At 43.9% G+C, this 22,741-nt stretch overlaps 1 protein-coding gene across 4 annotated transcripts in view; it reads right to left on the reverse strand.

The window, feature by feature from the left end:
• The window catches only part of AFG1L (AFG1 like ATPase), a 192,854-nt gene that overhangs the window by 110,208 nt on the left and 59,905 nt on the right, over window positions 1-22,741 (reverse strand). For all 4 annotated transcript variants that reach the window (XM_077289596.1, XM_077289598.1, XM_077289597.1 and 1 more), the window contains exon 3: window positions 5,940-5,991. In XM_077289596.1, the coding sequence (XP_077145711.1) occupies window positions 5,940-5,991 (52 nt within the window). The remainder of the gene's footprint in view (window positions 1-5,939; window positions 5,992-22,741) is intronic.

Below are 22,741 nucleotides of genomic sequence, written 5' to 3' on the forward strand. Positions count from 1 at the left end.
CCCCAAAAAGGGAACCTTCTGTACACCAAAGAGACACTTTGAGCCCTTGACAAACAAAGAATTTTCACGCAAAATTTTAAAGACCAACCTGACCTGCTCCACATGCGAATCCCAATTATCAGAAAAAACCAAAATATCATCCAGATAAACAATCAAAAATTTATCCAGATACTTCCGGAAAATGTCATGCATAAAGGACTGAAAAACTGAAGGCGCATTGGAGAGCCCAAAAGGCATCACCAAGTACTCAAAATGACCTTCGGGCGTATTGAATGCGGTTTTCCATTCATCACCTTGCTTAATGCGCACAAGGTTGTACGCACCACGAAGGTCTATCTTGGTGAACCACTTGGCACCCTTAATCCGGGCAAACAAGTCAGACAACAGCGGTAAAGGATACTGAAATTTGACAGTGATCTTATTCAAAAGCCGATAATCAATACAAGGTCTCAAAGATCCGTCCTTTTTTGCCACAAAAAAGAATCCCGCACCAAGAGGGGAAGAAGACGGACGAATATGTCCTTTTTCCAGAGACTCCTTGATATATGAACGCATAGCGGTATGTTCAGGTACCGACAGATTAAACAGTCTTCCCTTAGGAAATTTACTGCCCGGGATCAAATCTATAGCACAGTCACAGTCCCTATGAGGAGGCAGTGCACTGGACTCAGACTCACTGAAGACATCCTGATAATCAGACAAATACTCCGGAACTTCCGAAGGCGTAGAAGAAGCAATAGACACAGGCAGGGAATCCTCATGAATACCACGACAGCCCCAACTTGAGACTGACATAGCCTTCCAGTCCAGGACTGGATTATGGGTCTGTAACCATGGCAGCCCTAAAACAACCAAATCATGCATTTTATGTAAAACCAGGAAACGTATCACCTCGCGGTGTTCAGGAGTCATGCACATGGTAACCTGAGTCCAATACTGCGGTTTATTTGCTGCCAATGGTGTAGCATCAATACCCCTAAGAGGAATAGGATTTTCTAATGGTTCAAGAGTAAATCCACAGCGCTTAGCAAATGAGAGATCCATGAGACTCAGGGCAGCACCTGAATCTACAAACGCCATGACAGGATAAGATGACAGTGAGCAAATCAAAGTTACAGACAGAATAAATTTAGGTTGCAAATTACCAACGGTGACAGGACTAACAACCTTAGCTATACGTTTAGAGCATGCTGAGATAACATGTGTAGAATCACCACAGTAGTAGCACAAGCCATTCCGGCGTCTATGAATTTTCCGCTCATTTCTAGTCAGGATTCTATCACATTGCATTAAATCAGGTGTCTGTTCAGACAACACCATGAGGGAATTTGCGGTTTTTCTATCACATTGCACCGAATTAGGTGTCTGTTCAGACAACACCATGAGGGAATTTGCGGTTTTGCGCTCCCGCAACCGCCGGTCAATTTGAATAGCCAGTGCCATAGTATCATTCAGACCTGTGGGAATGGGAAAACCCACCATAACATTCTTAATGGCTTCAGAAAGGCCATTTCTAAAATTAGCGGCCAGTGCACACTCGTTCCAATGTGTCAGCACGGACCATTTCCGAAATTTTTGGCAATACACTTCAGCCTCGTCCTGCCCCTGAGACATAGCCAGCAAGGCCTTTTCTGCCTGAATCTCAAGATTGGGTTCCTCATAAAGTAAACCGAGCGCCAGAAAAAACGCATCAAGATCAGCCAATGCCGGATCTCCTGGCGCCAGCGAAAAAGCCCAATCCTGAGGGTCGCCCCGTAAGAACGAAATAACAATTTTTACTTGCTGAGCAGAATCTCCAGATGAACAGGGTCTCAGGGACAAAAACAATTTACAATTATTCACGAAATTCCTAAACTTAAACCTGTCTCCGGAAAACAGTTCAGGAATCGGTATTTTAGGTTCTGACCTAGGATTTCTGATAACATAGTCTTGTATGCCCTGCACACGAGTAGCCAGCTGGTCCACACTTGTAATCAAGGTCTGGACATTCATGTCTGCAGCAAGCATAGCCACTCTGAGGTAAAGGGGAAGGAGAAAAAAAAAACTCAGAATCTTCTTTCTTATAATCCCTCTTCTGCAATGCATTAAACATTTAATACTGGCCTGGCAAACTGTTATGACCCCAATGGCGAGGGTCTCAGAGGAACGTGGAAGTCTGCAGAATACAAAAATCCAGCTCATAGGGCAGTGGTAACTGGGTTGACCATATATCTACTCCTAACGCCAACACTAGAAGTAGCCGGGGATCATTCCTACGTTGATTCTAGATGACACGCGCCAGCCGGAGAATCTAGCTACCCCTAGTAGAGGAAAACAAAGACCTTTCTTGCCTCCAGAGAAGGGGACCCCAAAGCTGGATAGAAGCCCCCCACAAATAATGACGGTGAGGTAAGAGGAAATGACAAACACAGAAATGAACCAGGTTTAGCACAGAGAGGCCCGCTTACTGATAGCAGAATAAAGAAAGGTAACTTATATGGTCAACAAAAACCCTATCAAAATCCACACTGGAAATTCAAGAACCTCCGAACCGTCTAACGGTCCGGGGGGAGAACACCAGCCCCCTAGAGCTTCCAGCAAAGGTCAGGATATAGATTTGGAACAAGCTGGACAAAAATACAAAACCAAAACAAATAGCAAAAAGCAAAAGGCAGACTTAGCTGATATAACTGGAACCAGGATCAGTAGACAAGAGCACAGCAGACTAGCTCTGATAACTACGTTGCCAGGCATAGAACTGAAGGTCCAGGGAGCTTATATAGCAACACCCCTAACTAACGACCCAGGTGCGGATAAAAGGAATGACAGAAAAACCAGAGTCAAAAAACTAGTAACCACTAGAGGGAGCAAAAAGCAAATTCACAACATACAACCTTTGTAAGGCTACATTCACATTTGCGTTGTGCGCCGCAGCGTCGGCGCCGCAACGCACAACGCAAACAAAAACGCAGCAAAACGCATGCACAACGCTGCGTTTTGCGCCGCATGCGTCCTTTTTTTCATTGATTTTGGACGCAGCAAAAATGCAACTTGCTGCGTCCTCTGCGCCCGGACGCGGGCGCCGCAGGGACGCATGCGGCGCAAAACGCAAGTGCGACGCATGTCCATGCGCCCCCATGTTAAATATAGGGGCGCATGACGCATGCGGCAACGCTGCGGCGCCCGACGCTGCGGCGCCGACCGCAAATGTGAACGTAGCCTTACACGATGCGATCATGCCACCACAGCGGGACACTTGACGACGAAAGAAAGTTTCAAACGATCTGCTACGACGCACGATTCTCAGCGGGGTCCCTGATCGCAGTAGCGTGTCAGACACAGCGAGATCGTAAGTATATCGCTGGAACGTCACGGATCGTGCCGTCGTAGCGACCAAAGTGCCACTGTGTGACAGTACCCTTACATGTAAAGCGCCATGGAATAAATGGCGCTATAACAATAAATAATAATAATAATAATAATGAGACTTGATTACACATAGGTGTATTATATTTATCATCATTAGGCATTTAGGACAACATTGGATCATTCAGAGATCCACAATGAACTTCTGGAGTGAGTTTGCTGTACTGACAGTAAAGGGGCTGAATAATATTCACGCTCCACAGTTTTTGAATTTTCATAAAAATTTAAAATAACCAATAAATTCCGTTCAACACAATTCACAATTGTGTTCCACTTGTTGATTCTTGACCAAAAATTTACATTTGGTATCTTTATGTTTGAAGCATGATATGTGGGAAAAGGTTGAAAAGTTCCAGGGGGCCGAATACTTTTTCAAGGCACTGTAGATGCCAATAGAATAAGGATAGATATGCATGAACTGCAATTACCTGTATAATGAAGGACATGATACTGTTCCTGGATGTGTCCACCCAGAAGCGCGTTTCGGCTTCTGCCTTTGTCAGGGGTGTACGCATCCAGGAACAGTCTCATATCCTTCATCTTACAGGTAATTGCAGTTCATGCATATGTGGCATATATATATGGGGCTCATGCATACCACTCAGTTATCTTGTATATTAATCAGCCCATAGATCTATATGCATATGTACATGCAGAGCTGCCGTCAGGGCATTACTGCCCTTACTGGCGTGTGGGGCCCGATGAGCAGAGGGGGCCCACAGGCCAGCTGCTGATGTCAGTGCGCACGTCGCCGACGTATGACGTTACGGTCATATGCCGAGACGACACTGCGCGTCTCGTCTGAATCGGAGAGAAGGCAACCGCTGGAGCTCGGCCAGATAAGGAGAAACTTTTCTTTTTTGTAATGCCGCGGTATGGGGCATATTATACCGATATGGGGTGCATTATACAGTATGGAGGCGGAGGAAGCGAGGGAAAGGGACTGCATTCTACTCCTATGGGGCTGCATTCTACCCACTCCTATGGGGCTGCATTATACCGCTAAGGGGGTGCATTATACCGCCACGGGGGTGCATTATACTGCTATGTGGGTGCATTATACTATATATGACTATAGTGTACATTATACTACTATGGGGCTACATTATACTGCTATATATGACTATGGGGTACATTATACTATTATGGATGACTATGGGGGCAATATGGAGAGACATGAGGGAAGTATGGAGAAACATGAGCCACAATGGGAGGACACGTGGGGTCTAGAATGTGGGTTATTATTACTGTAGGGACTAATTAAAGGATATTATTTTTCAGGATACTATTTTCAGTGTGGGGGAGGAGAGGTATTGCGACCATGTCAGCCTGGAAATATTGGGCGGACTCTATATTTCCATCAATATGGCCATGTGAGAGCTTGATTTTTGTGGGACGAGTTGTAATTTTCAATGACACTATTGGTTTTACCATAATGTGTACTAGAAAATGGGAAAAAAATTCCAAGTGCTGTGAAATTGCAAAAATAGTGCAATTCCACAACTGTTTTTTGCATTTTTTTTTACCATGTTCACCAAATGCTAAAACGGACCTGACATTATGATTCTCCAGGTCATTACAAGTTCATAAACACCAAACATGTCTAGGTATTTTTTTATTTAAGTGGTGAAAAAAATCCAAAGTTTGTTAAAAAAAAACAAAAAATAAATTGTGTCACTTTCCGAGACCATAGCATCTCCATTTTTCGTGATCTGGGGTTGGGTGAGGACTTTTTTATTTGCGCGCCGAGCTGACATTTTTATTTATACCATTTTGGTGCAGATACGATCTTTTGATTGCCCGTTATTGCATTTAATGTAATGTTGCGGCAACCAAAAAAATGTAATTCTGGCGTTTTGACTTTTTCTCATTACCCCGCTTAGCGATCGGGTTAATTCTATTTTTATATTGATCGGCCGATTCTGAACGCAGCGATACTAAATGTGTGTATATTTGGTTTTTTTTATTGTTTTATTTTGAATGGGGCAAAAGGGGGGTGATTTGTACTTTTATATTTTTAATTTTTCATATTTTTTTAAAACATTTTTTTTTTATACTTTTGGCATGCTTCAATAGTCTCCATGGGAGACTAGAAGCTGCCATAACCCGATCGGCTTTGCTTCCTACAGGCGATGATCAAATCGCCTGTATGTAGCAGAATTACTCACCTGCTATAAGCGCCAACTACCAGGCGGTGCTCATAGCAATCCGAAAGGGACAGCGGCAGAGCTTGACAGCGGCATTTAACAGGTTAATAGCCATGGGTGATCGTGATTCCACCCGTGGCTGTTTCGGCACATGTCAGCTGTCCAAAACAGTGGACATGTGCCAGAAAAGATGTGGGCTCAGCGCCAGAATCCACATCTTTTTCACATTCTTTAGCTCTGAATGTCTATCAGGATATCCCATTGCTCTATTATCAATTTAGGTTTCAGCATTATTCTGGGGTAAGTGAGTAAGAGAACCAGTCATTTGCTTATTTATGGGATGGTAGGAATTTATTTTGAAAGTGAATATATAAAAGCATCACTTACCAACATCTCCAAAGACATACAACCCTTTTTGGGGCTTCTGTCGAGTGAAAAGCTACAAAAAAGAAAAGGAGTAAAAAGTTAAGGAGGATCTATCATCTACTGGAGAAACTTCATGAGGTAAAGGATAGAGATATGTATATATAGATATTTTCATGCTTCTAGTTTCCCTCCACACAATAGTATCTTCTAGCTCAGAGGCATGACTATAATTAAGTAAAAAAAAAATATTTCTATTCTCTAAAAGCTTGAAGTCAGGCTTTCTACTGTCTCACTGTCATGACAGCTTTGCGAGACTTCCTGCCTCTGAGCTGTGAAATACCACTGTGTGGAGAGAAACTGTGAGTGGCATGGAATCACAGGGCAGTCCTGTGCTGCTGTCTTACTTAATATTGGATATAGTGATATAAGAAGTAGTGTAGCATGAATTCCTTTATATTATGAAGCAACAGAAGAAAAGAGAATACAGACATCGCAAAACAGAGGTAAAGCCTATCATAACATATCCTCAGAGCGGCTGCTGTGGACTTTGTGTGCACGTCAGATGAAGAAGCAGCAGCTATATCCCTCCATATTACTATGACTCTTTAGGCCGGGGACACACTTAACGTATAAAAAAACGGTCCGTTTTTCACGGACGAGAATCGCACAAATGTTTCAAAAACAGTGATCCGTGTGCAGTGCGAGGATGCGATTTCCTCGCATCAAATGATCCGTGTGACATCCGTATGTAATTCGTATGGCATCCGTATGCCGAGATTTTCTCGCAAGCTTGCAAAACCGACATCTAATGGATTTATGTGCTCAAATGTTCGGGAAAACATATATACAGTATATATATATATATATATATATATATATATATATATATATATATATATCATTGAGACACATATATATATATTCTGTATTTATATTTCATTCAGCGCGATATCTGTGAACAGCCGGTAATTCAATTGCCGGCTTTGCATTTCTCCTTCACAAACCCGACATGATATGAGACATGGTTTACATACAGTAAACCATCTCATATCCCCCTTTTTTTGCATATTCCACACTACTAATGTTAGTAGTGTGTATGTGCAAAATTTGGCCGCTGTAGCTGCTCAAATAAAGGGTTAAATGGCGGAAAAAATTGGCGTGGGCTCCAGCGCAATTTTCTCCGCCAGAGCGGTAAAGCCAGTGACTGAGGGCAGATATTAATAGCCTAGAGAGGGTCCATGGTTATTGGCCCCCCCTGGCTACAAACATCTGCCCCCAGCCACCCCAGAAAAGGCACATCTGGAAGATGCGCCAATTCTGGCACTTGGCCACTCTCTTCCCACTCCCGTGTAGCGGTGGGATATGGGGTAATGAAGGGTTAATGCCACCTTGCTATTGTAAGGTGACATTAAGCCAGATTAATAATGGAGAGGTGTCAATTATGACACCTATCCATTATTAATCCAATTGTTTGAAAGTGTTAAAAAACACACACACACATGATTTAAAAGTATTTTAATGAAAGAAACACAGCGGTTGTTTTAATATTTTATTGCTCTCTCAATCCATTTTCAGACCCTCGCTTGGCAAAACAATAAACACACAATATACATACCTTCTGATGTCCTATCACGTCCCACGAGGTAATCCATCTGAAGGGGTTAACTAATATTACAGGCAGGAGCTGCGATAAACCACTCGCTCGTGCCTGTAATCCCCGGGTGCTGAAAGGAAAGCAGAGTGATCTATACTTACATTCAGTCGCGGTGATGCGCCCCTGCTGGATGTTCTCATGAACTGCAGCCTGGGAACTTTTTCCCACGCTCCAGGTCATATGAGGACATCCACCAGGGGGCGCATCACCGTGACTGAAGGAAATGTAGGTCAATGACCTACATTTCCTTCATTCGCTGGGGAATTACAAGCACGAGCACAGCTGCTTTTGCAGGGCTCCTGCTTGTAAATTATTTTAACCCCTTCAGATGGATTACCTCGTGGGACGTGACGGGTTAGCAGAAGGTATGTATATTGTGTGTTTATTGTTTTGCCAAGCGAGGGTCTGAAAATGGATTGAGAGAGCAATAAAATATTAAAACAACTGCTGTGTTTATTTCATTAAAATACTTTTAAATCATGTGTGTGTGTGTTTTTTAACACTTTCAAACAATTGGATTAATAATGGATAGGTGACATAATTGACGCCTCTCCATTATTAATCTGGCTTAATGTCACCTTCCAATAGCAAGGTGGCATTAACCCTTCATTACCCCATAGCCCACCGCTACAGGGAGTGAGAAGAGAGTGGCCAAGTGCCAGAATAGGCGCATGTAGAATCTGCTGAGCTTTGGGGTGCCAGTTAATACTAATTAACAAGAACTACTGGATCTTTAAAAGGGGATTTATTACATACAAGGTACAATGACATACATAAGGGAAGTCTAATAAGGGACAAGGGTAAATTAAAGGGAAGGGGTAGTAGGAGAGGGCAGAGGAAACTGGGATGTGGGAAGGAGAGAGGATGCATAACTGATCCTTACATATATATTAAACCAATACACAGATGTGCCTTTTCTGGGGTGGCTGGGGGCAGATGTTTTTAGCCACGGGGGGGCCAATAACCATGGACCCTCTCCTGGCTATTAATATCTGCCCTCAGTCACTGGCTTTACCACTCTGGCGGAGAAAATTGCGCGGGAGCCCACGCCAATTTTTTCCGCCATTTAACCCTTTATTTGAGCAGCTACAGCGGCCAAATTTTGCACATACACACTACTAACATTAGTAGTGTGGAATATGCAAAAAAAAGGGGGATATGAGATGGTTTACTGTATGTAAACCATGTCTCATATCATGTCGGGTTTGTGAAGGAGAAATGCAAAGCCGGCAATTGAATTACCGGCTTTTCTATAGAACACCGCTGCGTATTTCTCGCAATGCACATGCATGGTCCGTGTGTAATCCGATTTTTTCTCGCACCCATAGACTTGCATTGGCGAGTCTCGGCCGAGATACGCTGACAATCGCAGCCTGCTGCGAGTTCCCTCGGATCCGAAATACGGTGGAGAAAATATCGGATGATGGGAGCTGGACCATAGATTAACATTGGGCCGAGTGCTATGCGATTTTTTATCGCATAGCACTCGTCCGTATTACGGTCTAGTGTGACCCCGGCCTTACAAGCAGCTATTAGTTTAGGTTGATTAACCTCTGAGAAGCAGCAACAGCCTTCTGCAGATTATCATTTACAAGCTGCTGTGTTCTCCACTTTACCTAAACTGTATAATACACAGAAACATTTTAATACAAACATCATGAACAATTTTCTATTAAGTCAAAATCAGGCTTCTAGCAGGAAGTAACGGAATTTGAACAAATCTATTTACTCATAATCCTGACCAGATATAAGAGCAACGCTCAGTTACCATTCAGATGCAGTAAAGAATTAGCTCCCCATCAAAATTTATATCTCCCAGAGAACAAAATCAGATTTTAATCTTACTATTGTAAAATCAAAGTAAGACCTTGAGTGCCTGAAGTAGAAAAACATTTTCTGCCTTCCCTATGATATGCAGTAGAGAAAAGAGTTATAATTTCAGATATTATCACCTCCTTTACAGAAGTCATAAATTCCGATTTAATCACATCACATTACTTCACTACTTTTCAAGTCCTAATAGAATGTGCCACTTTAAGACATAAAAAAGCAGTGACTCCACCTCAGAATCATGATCCGAGGGCTCCTTCTGCATTAGGGGTCCTTCACAAGTGATATTTCTTGTAAGCAGAAAATAATCTCAAATGTGAGTTGGTCAGTTTTAATCAATTTTGTCTTGTAAATACTTTTATGCCCAAAAATGACAAAAGTTTTCTTGCAGTGATACCTTTATTGGCCAAGAAGAAAAAACATATTTGAAGCTTTCAGAGCACAGGGGCTCCTTCTTCCGACAGATTTACAAATGAATTAATAAGACAAGAGCACAACATTTAAGAGATATTACAACAGGACATTTGTTAATGAGGTGGGGGGTGATGCCTCCTAAAATAAGCCAAGGAAATCAAATTAGGGTCTTTGTAACAAATGCAGAAATGGAGAGGCGGTGGGAATGTTCCCTAAAGGCTGAGTCACACATAACGATATCGTTAAGGATATCGTTGCAACGTCACGCTTTTGGTGACGTAGCAACGATCCCGCTAACGATCTCGTTATGTGTGACAGCGACCAACGATCAGGCCCCTGCTGGGAGATCGTTGGTCGATGGGAATGATCAGGACCTTTTTTTGGTCGCTGATCACCTGCTGTCATCGCTGGATCGGCGTGTGTGACGCCGATCCAGCAATGTGTTCACTTGTAACCAGGGTAAATATCGGGTTAATAAGCGCAGGGCCGCGCTTAGTAACCCGATATTTACCCTGGTTACCATTGTAAAAGTTTAAAAAAAACACTACATACTCACATTCTGATGTCTGTCACGTCCCCCGGCGTCCACAGGGTTAAAACTGCTTTCGGCAGGAGCGCTGGTAATGCACACGCTGCTGCCGAGGGCTTCCCTGCACTGACTGTGTCAGCGCCGGCCGTAAAGCAGAGCACAGCGGTGACGTCACCGCTGTTACTGCCGGCGCTGACACATTCAGTGCAGGGAAGCTCTCGGGAGCAGCGCGTGCATTACCAGCGCTCCTGCCGAAAGCAGTTTTAACCCTGTGGATGCCAGGGGACGTGACAGACATCAGAATGTGAGTATGTAGTGTTTTTTTTAAACTTTTACAATGGTAACCAGGGTAAATATCGGGTTACTAAGCGCGGCCCTGCACTTAGTAACCTGATGTTTACCCTGGTTACCCGGGTGCTGCAGGGGGACTTCGGCATCGTTGAAGACAGTTTCAACGATGCCGAAGTCGTTCCCCTGATCGTTGGTCGCTGGAGAGAGCTGTCTGTGTGACAGCTCCCCAGCGACCACACAATGACTTACCAACGATCACGGCCAGGTCGTATCGCTGGTCGTGATCGTTGCTTAGTCGTTTAGTGTAAAGGTACCTTTAGTCATCTGGAGACCATCTGGTGGAGGTGTGAATTCTATAGTGAGTCATAAATCCAGGTGTTAAACTGAGTTCTATTGTCAAAGAATTGAACATCCTTATCAGTTTGAATTCCGAATTTTTTCTCATAGAATCATAGAATGTTAGAGAAGGAAGGGACCTCAAGGGTCATCGTGTCCAATCCCCTGCAAAAGATAATAATGATGATCCCTTTACAGTGTGACATCCCTTCAGATATTTGTAGACAGCAATTAAGTCTCCTCTTAGCTTTCATTTTTGCAAGCTAAATATTCCTAGATCCTTTAACCGCTCCTCATAGGACACACTTTGTAACCCGCTCACCATCCTATTAGCTCTTCTCTGAACTTGCTCCACTTTTTCAATGTCTTTTTTTTTTTTAATGTGGTGCCCAGAACTGGACACAGTATTCCAGATAAGGCCTGACCAAGGAGGAATAGAAGGGGTTAATTACTTCATGTGATTTAGACTCTATGCTGTTCTTAATACATCCTAGAACGGTTTGCCTTTTTTCGCTGCTGCATCACATTGTTGACTTATGTGCAGTCTGTGATCTATTAGCATATCCAAGTCTTTTTCACATGTGCTGTTGCCTAGTTCTATTCCTCCAATTCTATAGATGTAATTTGTTTTTCTTGCCCAGATGAATAATCTTGAATTTTTCCCTGTTGTATTAGTTGCTGCCTATTGTCCAAGCTTATCTAAATTCTTCTGAATTCTGTCTCTGTCTTCTCTAGTGTTAGCTATCCCTCCTAGCTTTTCATCATCAACAAAATTGATTAGTTTACCTTTAGTTCCCATATCTAGATCATTTATATAAACGTTGAACAACACTGGCAGCAGGACAGAGCCTTGTGGTACCCAACTTGAAACACTTTTCCAATTGGATGTGTTTAAACCAAATATTTTTTATTGTGCAAAAGATATACAACAATATCCATTCAAATAACAAGGTACATCAGTGTTTTTAATTTTAAAAGAAACAAACCCACCCACCCCCCTCCCCCCTTAACTACCAACTCCAACCATACAATACTCTTGGAAAGAAAAGATTGAACAATACATATATATTTATTGTTAGCATCACTTTACCACCACCCTTCAGTTATTCCCATCCAGCCATGGCTGCCACAGCTTTTGAAAAAATCCCATCTTATTCCTCTTATTATATATGCTTTTTTCGAGCTGGACAATATGATTCGCTTGTGCGATAAACTCTCGTCTAGTAGGAGGTTCCTCCCTGATCCAATACCTTGCGATCACCTTTCTCGCAATGAACAATAGTCTAGCAATTGCCATTTTGGCAGTTTCGTCGGTCAGGATTTCCTCCACATACCCAAGTACACACACCACCGGATCCCTAGGAATCGTACACCCATAAATCACCCCTATCTGGTTCAGCACGACAACCCAGTATGCGAACAATCTGGGACACAGCCACATCATGTGCAGTATACCAGCCTGAGACTGGGAACACCTGGGGCACCCAGAGTCGCCTCTGAGCCCAGCTTTAAACAACATGTCAGGTGTCCTGTAGGCCCTATTTATCACATATAGTTGCGACAGTCTCCCAGGTTCACTCATCGACAGCTTAGGTACGTATTCCAGTATAGACTCCCACCTATCATCGTCTATTTGCCCCAGTTCCTCCTCCCATTTCCCTCTGGCCTTAATAGGGTAATCCATTAGAAAGGTATGTAATAAATCGCCATATACTTCGGATATTGCCCCTTTCGTTCCGTTGTTATTTAATATAAAATCCAACATTAGATCCTTCTGAATCACTATAGACCCTCTCTTTTTTTGTGCCTGAAATGCGTGCTGAACCCGTCTATATTGATACAACTTTAAGCCCGGGAAATGAAATTCCTGCTGCAGCGCATCAAAAGATTTAAGATTCCCGTTGTGAATCAACTGACCTTATCAATCCAATGCCTTTTTCCCTCCACTCTCCCATTCCTTCCATATGATTAAATTCTTGAAAAGAGAGGTTATCCCAAATAGGCGAAAATTCAGTGAATTTCACAACCCCCCTTATACCTTTAATCGTCTGCCATACCTTATGAATTAAATTTATGGTATGAAAACAAGTTCCCAGCTTCTTAAATATGCCTGCTTCTAAACCCTGACCCAGGGGCCACCTGCCAATAATTTGTACCAGGCTACTGTGTCCCTGACCTTTCTCAAGTCCTTCCCCCCAACCCCTAAGATGTTGGCTTTGCGCAGATAAAAAGTATAACCAGGGATTAGGCAGGGCAAGTCCCCCTTCATCTTTAGGCCGCTGCAGTATCTCCTGCCTAATTCTAGGGTTTTTCCCACCCCACACCAATTCCCTAAATAATGATCTTAGTTTACAAAATCTGGTCAGAGGGATCCACACCGGAGAGTTATGCAAAATATACAAAATCTGTGGCATCACCACCATCTTAAGTAGATTTACTCTACCTACCACCGACAAATGTAGCTTATTCCAAGCTGAGATTTTGGCGCGTAGTTTGTGTATTAAAGGCTCAAGATTAAGTTCCTCAAATCTAGTTAAGGGAAGAGAGACCTGAATCCCCAGGTATTTAAATTGCGTCACCACCCTTAATTTCGTATTCTGCTCCACCTCCCCCTTACATTCCACTTCTCTATCCACCTGCATAACACTTGATTTATCCCAGTTGATAATCAATGCAGAAATTTGCCCAAATCCTTCAATTAATGCAATCACATTTCTTAAAGTCTCCCCAGGATCCTCAAGAAAAAGCAAAATATCATCGACATATAAAGCAATTTTCTCCTCCATTTTCCCATACACAAACCTTTACCAATTGAGACCTTCTGATAGCCGCTGCCAGTGGTTCCACTGCCAGAGCAAACAGCAACGGGGACAACGGGCACCCCTGCCGCGTACCTCGAAAGAGCTGAAAGCTCTCCGACAGTGCGTTGTTCACCCTAAGTTTAGCCACTGGAGAGGAGTATAGGAGTCTCACCCATGACACAAAAACTGGCCCAAACCCAAAGCGACCCAGAACCGACCACAGGTATTGCCATTCTATACTATCGAAGGCTTTATGTGCGTCGAGGGAAACTACCACCCTCCTACCAGCATTCTCCGCCGGTATCTGCATATTAAGGAATAGCCTTCTCAAGTTGATGGCAGTGGATTTATTAGGCATAAAGCCGGATTGGTCCGAATGAACCACCTTTTCTATCACCTGAGTCAGTCTGTTTGCCAAGGCCTTAGCCAAAATCTTAACATCTGTTGTCAGGAGTGATATCGGTCTGTACGACTCCGGCAACCGTGGGTTTTTATCAGGTTTAGGGATGACCACAATAGTGGCCTCCCTCATGGAAGCGGGCAATATTCCCCTCTCCAGTGACTCCTCAAACACCCCCAACAATCTGGTCAACAACTCTTCAGAGAGGACATCATAGATCTCAACAGGGACGCCGTCAGCCCCCAGAGCCTTCCCCCCTGCCATTGACCTCAAGGCCCCCTCCAACTCCTCCACCGTAAGCGGCCTATCTAACGAATCTCTATGCTCAGCTTCCAGCCTAGGCAAATTTGCCTCTTCTAGAAATCTATTGATTTCATCTTCCCTTTGCCCCGCGTGCGATGTATATAATTTGCTATAAAATCCCTTAAATCCTTCCAAGATTTGGGCCCCCTGTGTTACAATACTACCATTTTCTAATTCCAGAGCGTGTACATGTGTCGAGTCCCTCTGAGCAGATGTTATCACCGACAGTAGGTGACCCACTTTCTCCCCTTCCGCATAAAAGGCCTCTCTTTGGAAAGCTCTTGCCCTCTCCGCTTTGCGTAAATGTAGTTTATTAGCCTCCTCCTGAGCCATCTTCATACGGTTCATGGTGTCCTGAGTGCGTACATTACTCAATGCAGCCTCCGCTGCCTTCAATTCCTCAAATATGATTTTGTCAGACTCCCTTGTTTTTGTTTTATGCCTAATAATCTCTTTAGATAGTATTCCCCTCAAATAAGCTTTCATGGTGTCCCATACCACATGCTTCGCTGCACTACCATCATTAAATTTAAAAAATTCCCCTATCTCTTCCCCGATCTTTCCCATATCAAGAATTTTTAACCAGAAAGGGTTAATTTTCCACCCCAATTTAACCGCCTCCCCAGGGCCTTCAATTTGCAGTGTCACTACCAATGGACTATGATCCGATAGTATTCTGGGCATATAGTCTATCTCCTGTACCATCCTATCCATTCCTTCATTACCCAGGACCAAATCAATACGGGATAGAGAGCCATATGTCGCCGAATAACAGGAGAAACAGTATATGTCGTTGTTACGAACTCTCCACAAGTCCCTCCATGCCACCTCTTTTAAATAGCTACGAAATGCTGTTAAATTCCCCTCCTTCCTCAACATAGCATGCTGCCCCCTATCCCAGTGATCATCAATAATATTGTTCATGTCTCCCATTATGAGTAACGGAACTCCTCCCCACCTGCCAGATAAATTTAGGATTTCCTGTAGTTTTTTCCCCCGAGTACGGTTGAGGAATATACACCGACACTACACACAACAGCTTAGCATATATCTTATACACAAGGAATACATACTGTTCATCACTATCTATTACCACCTCTACCTCCTCGAACGGGACACTGGTATGCACAAGTATTGACACTCCTCTAGCATAGGCCGAGAATGTCGCATGATATGCCTTTCTCACCCATCTTTTCTGCAATAAACCCGTCTTTTCTTTTACTAAATGAGTCTCTTGAAGGCATATCAGCGAGGGTCTCTGCTTCAGATTATATTGCAAGATAGCATTACGTTTGGTATCGTTAGATAGACCCCTAATGTTCCAGCTCAAGATTTTTACTTTATCCCCCATCATTTTGTATGATGGTAAAACTGCTCAGCTTCCCTCCGTTGGTCTCCCTTCTCCCCCCAACCTGGGCCCACCCACCCAAAACACCCTCCCAAATCTTCATTATACAAAACAAAACCCTAACCTTACCCTTCCCTTCCCTCAATACCTTCCTCCCCCAAAACCCCCCAAAACTTTTTACCAATCAAGAAAAAGTCTCCTACTCACTCTCTGTATGAGAAAGGGGAACGCGCTATCGCAGTCTCAACAGTGGCTCAATAGCCAACACCAACTCCCAATGGGTTTAACACTCTCCTTCAGTCATTCCTCCCTCCGCCCCTCAAAAACAGAATATATAAACAGTTGCGCCGCCGAACACAACTTCAACGCACAGGAACCACATATCAGATTCCTCTAGTAATAAACCAGAATAAATCAACAACTCAATTTTCTTTCCCTCCCACAGCCATCACAGCAGCCCGAAGTTCACGTCTGATGTTCCTCAGCGGATCTTTTCTGCTCCAATACGTTTAGCATTCAAATCCAGCCAATGAGACACCTCCTCAGGATTTTGAAAAAAGTGGACCTTTTCCATGGCCACCACATGTAGTTTTGCCGGATACAGCATAGAATAAACCAGACCCAGTTCACGTAGGCGTCTTTTTGCCTCTCCAAACTTCATCCTGAGCTTCTGTACAACCGTGGAGTAATCAGGGTATAGAGATATTCGGTTGCCATCAATATTTAATTCCTCCATATTCCTGGCTTTCCTTAGCAAAATATCTCGGTCTCTGTAATTTAGGATTTTGGCTAGAAAGGTCCGTGGGGCGGAGCCAGGAGGCAGAGGTCTGGTCGGCACCCGGTGAGCCCTCTCTACTGCAAATAATTTAGTAAGACTGTCCCCTCCAACCTTAGTTTTCAGCCATGTCTCAATAAAGTCAGTGGGGTTGTTTCCTTCGGTCTTTTCGGGCACACCTACAATTCTCAAATTATTCCTGCGCGAACGATTCTCCATATCGTCAGTTTTAAGTTCAAACTCTGCAATGCGCTGGACATATTTTTTCTCTCTTTTTGCCAGTTCGGCAATTTGATCTTCTGCACCTCCCACTCGTTCCTCCAGCATTTCAACTCTCCCCTCCATCTTGTGCATAGCCGAGCGAAAAGAGGTAACTTCCCCTTTAAGATCATCCACCTGGGCAGTTAGGGTTGTCAGTGCAGTCTTACAGAATAGTACTGCAGAAAAAATATCTTTCAGGGTTGGCTCCCCAGCTCCCTCCTCTCTCACAGACCCCATTTGTGCAGCATGTTCCTGGTTCAGATCATCCACCACATTCAGTGTAGCAGACCTCATAATTGGTGCTGTAACATGTGCTGTGGAGGCTCCGCTCACAATCCCCTCTGCCTGTGCCCCAGACCTCACATCCACCTGCTCCCCCATATCTGCCGCTCCTCCTGTTACCTCTCCACCGGCTCCCATCATCAGACGCTCTGAGTCCTCTGTTCTGGCGAACTGCTCCAGCCTGGCGATCACCTCAAGCCGCCTCTGGTATGCAGCATCAGCCCTTGCCGCCTCTTCCACAGCGCTGCCGGCGCCATCTTGGGATCGTGTGCTGCCTGCCATCCCGACCTCCTTCTGCCTCTTGCGGGTCATTCCAGGCCTCCCTCGCAATGCGGCCGGTACCCTCCGCTCCTCGGATGCTCAGGGGTTCTCCCTCCGGTTTTTGGCGTTCGGCGGCGCCTCTGAAATGACCGGATCACCGTTTGAGCGGCAGGGAGAGATCCGACCCACGTCTTCCTACATCGCCCGCTAGGCCACGCCCCTTTCCAATTGGATGTGTAACCATTTATTACCACTCTTTGAGTACGATCATTGAGCCAGTTACGAATCCACCTAACCGTAACCTTGTCAATCCCATACGTGGTAATTTTTTCAATAAGGATAGTATGAGATACTTTATCAAATGCTTTGCTGAAGTCAAGAGATACTATATCTACCGCATTTCTCCGATTCACCCAGTCAGTGATTCCATTATAGAAAGAAATTAAGATTAGTCTGACATGACTTGTTTGCTACAAACCCATGTTGGCTCTGGGTAATTACCGTATTCTTATCCAAGTACTTACTTCTATCTCTGTAGTCCTTAAAATGACCTTTTGGTATTAAGATTATTATTAAATCTGCCATACAGTGTCCAGGTCATTCCTGATAGTGTCTGTGTAGAGACATCCTTGTTTGTAGTTTTTGCATAGTTTCCCCAATATAGATACATTGTACAAAGTGCCCTGGAGGCATCATGTACACCACATTGTAGGATAAATATGAAAAGAAATCCATGATCTTAAAGTCCTGATTTGTGTTTGGTATGCAGCCTGTATTTGTTGGTAATATGTGGGTACAAGTTTTGCATTTTTTATTGTTACATGGCAATGTGCCCATCACTGATGGTGAGGAGAGGACACTTCTGACAAGGAGATTCCTTAAGTTAGGAGACTGTTAGTAGGAGAGAAGTGGTAGTTCTAGAATATCTCTTTCAGTCTGTGGTCTCTGTGGAATAGGGGTTGGAGATCAGCACCAATTTTCTTTAGGATGCTCATATGGCTATTAAAAACAAATATAGTTCGCACACCAAACACAAAATATTCACCACACGCCTAGATGAATTCGCTGAGGAGTGTAGTTTTAGAGATGGGATCACTTTGGAGTTTTCTGAGGTAGTGGGACCTTGAGGGTTCTGCAAGTGCTACATGCAAACAATAGGGACAAATCTGCGTTCTTCCTTTCCGAGCCCTGCTTGTGTCCAAACTGTAGTTTTTGATAGTAAATAAGGTATTCCCATGATTGGGAGAAATTGCTTTACAAATTTTAGGATACATTACTTGCAAAATGGAAAATTTTGTGCTAAATTATATATAATTATAGGGAAAAAACAAAATATATAATTTCGCATTCCGACAACTTCTTACACGAGCATTAAAAAAATTTAGAATTAAAAAAAAAAAAAAAAAACACAGATCGTTTACTACTCCCTGTACTCTGAATCACCAATTGACTGTCAAGTTACATTCTTCCATAATTGATATTCTTCAGTGGCAATTCTTTCTTTGAGAGGTTTCCACTCCTCAGTTTGAGTCACTTCTGTTTGCTATAGCATACAGAAATCATATCTTAATAATATTAACTGAAAAACAATAGGCTGAAAAGGATGTAAAACAATAGAGTGACAACCACTACAATGCATCATAAGGGTCCTTGCTCGAATATTAATAAATCCTTCAACTTTACAGCTTCATGGAAGATGCGCAGCAACATAAGATGATTCAAATTAATAAGATTCCTCAGTTGGAGCCGTGCAATTGCCAAGTAAGATTACTTTAGTTTAGATGCATGAGTAAAAAAAAAAAAACTTATTTAATCAGCACACAAACTTCATCCATTAATATATACCCACCTGAACTGAAATCTAGTAATTTGGAAATGGTCATTAATATGTTCAAAGGTCAGATGGAAAAAAAAAAAAAAGAAGTCATTTTTGTAACATATATAATTCTAGAATTTGAGAGGAATAGTAACTTAAAGAAGCACTCCTAACAAAAATGCTAGCCACTAATCCTTTCTAAAGATGTATGCAATGTAGTGTATTCATATTAAAATACTTTTTAACTCAAATACATTTTTATTAAGAATAACATTACAGTTGACATGTTACATTCTTCTTTTCAGTACAAAGTTTTCCCCCCAAACGAACCCCGCAATCCCAACTTATCCCGCCCCCCCCCCCAATAAAACAGCCCACCTTTTTTAATAGCTCCTCACTCAAATCTATAGGATGACTATCCCCTCAGTTAGGACCATAGGCCACGTGTTATGTATTCACCAATTCAGGGTCTTGATTCACCCGGTCTCTATAACAAACTTATCCCATGGCAAGCCACGGAGACCACAGCTTATCGAACATTTCAATTTTCCCTCTTTTCTGATAAAACCCCCTTTCCAGTTTCAGGCCCTGCTTCACATATTGGAGGAATTCTCTTCTTGAAGGCGGCTCGTCCTTAATCCAATTTCGCGCTATTACCTTCCGGGCCATATACAGCAATCTGGCAATAGCTGTCTTCAGGTTGTTATCCACTCCAAATCTCATCCATGCACCCCAACAAGCACACCATCGGGTCCCTTGGCACCGTGCATCTTCCACACGACTCAAAACTACCAACCAAAAAGCAGCCAGTCTCGGACATGTCCACATCATATGAAATATATCTGCATCTGTACATTTACACCTCGGGCACTCAGAATCATCACGCAAGCCTGCCTTATATAACACCTTCGGAGATTTGTAAATTCTGTGTATTACATAAAGCCGTGACAGCCTATACGGCTCGCTCAGAGACAGCCGTGGAACCCACTCCAGCACCGACTCCCAAGTTTCATTCTCCATTGGGCCCAGATCCCTCTCCCACTTCGCTCTCGCCAGTATTGGAAACCTTACCAGGAAAGTGTGCAGCAAGTCTTTATAAAGAGTGGAAATAACCCCCCCAGTAGTCCCTTCACCACACACATACTCTAACACTATATCCCTTTGAATTCTGATGCCTCCGTCCCTATTCTGAGCTCTAAATGCGTGTCTCATCCGCAGACTGTCGAAGTTTAGCAACCAATGGCTCCACGGCCAGAGCAAACAAAAGAGGAGAGAGCGGACACCCCTGCCTTGTCCCTCTAGCTAATTGTATAGTCCGTGATAACTCCCCATTCACCCGGACTAAGGCCATCGGCTGCGAATACAGCAGCCGAATCCAGGACACAAACCGCGAGCCAAACCCCATATATTGCAACACCTGCCAGAGATATCCCCATTCAACACTGTTGAACGCCTTATGGGCGTCTAAAGATGCAATAACTCTCTGGCCACAGTTATCAGACCTAAGCTGCAGATTCATAAATAGCCTCCGTAGGTTGACCGCCATGGATCTATCAGGCATAAAGCCAGATTGGTCTGGGTGCACCAGGCCGGAGATTACACTCATCAATCTCATCGCCAACACCTTGGCCAGAATCTTGACATCTATAGTGAGCAAGGAGATTGGCCGATATGACTCAGGTTGCCCCAAGTGTTTCCCCTCCTTAGGAATCACCGCTATTATGGCCTCTCTCATGGATGCAGGTAGACACTCCCTAGTCTTAGCCTCCTCTAGGACCGCCTTTAATCTGGGAATTAGCACCTCCCCCATATGTTTATAGATCTCAGCAGGAATCCCATCTACTCCAGGTGCCTTCCCATTAGCCATAGACTGTAATGCCCGACCCAGTTCCTCCTCCATGATAGGAGCCTCCAAGCCCTCTCTATCTGCATCACTCAACCTCGAGAGCTCCAGACCCTCAAGGAACGCCACTGTGTCTCCCACCGTCCCATCCACCCGAGAGGAATATAGGTCCTCGTAAAAATCCGCAAAAACCTCCAAAATCTCTGGAGTCTCAGAGACACTCGTACCACTTCCGGAAACCAGAGAATGGACAAACTAAGTACTTCTCTGGGCAGAAGCCACCAGCGACAGCATGTGACCTACAGTTTCACCCTCCTGATAATAAGCCAGCTTCATGAATTCCCGCTTCCTTTCAGCTTTACCCAGCAAAATTTCTTCCAGATGACTTTGAGCTGCCTTTAATCTCTTCCCAGCTTCCAGAGTACCCAGTGTCACCATCTCATACTCCGCTGCCCTCAACCCATCAATCGCTGCCTTCTCTGCCTCTCTCGACTTCCGCTTACATCTACTAATGTCTCTAAACAACAGCCCTCTTAAGTACGCCTTCATGGCTTCCCATACAGTAAGAGCATCTACACTCCCATCATTCAGCTCAAAAAATTCCACCAACTCCCGTTTTATCTTATCTAGATCTATTCTGTGCAGCCAGTTAGGATGAATCTTCCACTCTCTCCTGTTCACGGCCCCTGTCCCCATCGGCCGAAACTCCACCTCAATTGGACTACGGTCCGAGAGGGCCCTAGGCAAATCTCTCACATCCCCTACCATCGTGTCCAACCGACGGTTGCCCAGTGCCAAATCAATTCTGGATAGAGTACCGTGAGCCGGTGTATAACATGAGTACCCCCTTTCCCCAACATGCCTAACTCTCCATAGATCAGTCATACCCACTTCACGAATATAAGTCCCAAACGTAGTAATGTGTCCCACTGTCCTATTCTGGAAGTTTTTATTTTTATCCCAAAAGTCATCACATATATTATTAAGATCCCCAATAATTAGAAATGGTATCGGGCCCCAGCTTTCCACCCTCTCCAGCACCTCTCTAATTTTCTTACTTGAGTATGGAGGCGGAATATACATCGCCGCTATACACATCAACACTCCACTTATTTTGCATTGCACCACCACATACTGATCATCCACATCCTCCTGTACCATCACCTCTTCATACTGCACTCCCACAGGTACCAACACCGACACACCCCTAGAGTACATAGAGAAGGTAGAATGGTATGCCCTCTGTATCCAGCGCCTGTTTAATACATCCACCTTTTCCCCCACTAAATGTGTCTCCAGCAGGCATATCATTGAGACCCTCTGTTCTCGAACATACTGCAGACTTGCCGCCCGCCGAGTTTTATCCGCTAGGCCTCTTACATTCCAAATCAATATTTTAATGCAGTCCCCCATCATACGGCTTATCATCCTTCATAGTATCCACTTTTCCAAGTATGAGCTGTCTAATCCCTCCCACCCCCCCACCAACTCCCAACTTGCCCCCCTAACCCACCCAATAAAACACATTCTTCCCCTCATCAAGAGTGGGGCTCTACCGCCCATTGCGAACACTCTCCCTTACTTAACCCTCTCCATGCGCATCCCGCTGCAATAACAATCCGAATTTCCCCCAGTTTTTGTTTTTTCCAACATTCCAACTTAAATAAACATGTAGAGAA

The sequence above is a fragment of the Ranitomeya variabilis genome, chromosome 2, assembly GCF_051348905.1.
Source record: "Ranitomeya variabilis isolate aRanVar5 chromosome 2, aRanVar5.hap1, whole genome shotgun sequence".
In the NCBI taxonomy this organism is placed as follows: Eukaryota; Metazoa; Chordata; class Amphibia; order Anura; family Dendrobatidae; genus Ranitomeya; species Ranitomeya variabilis.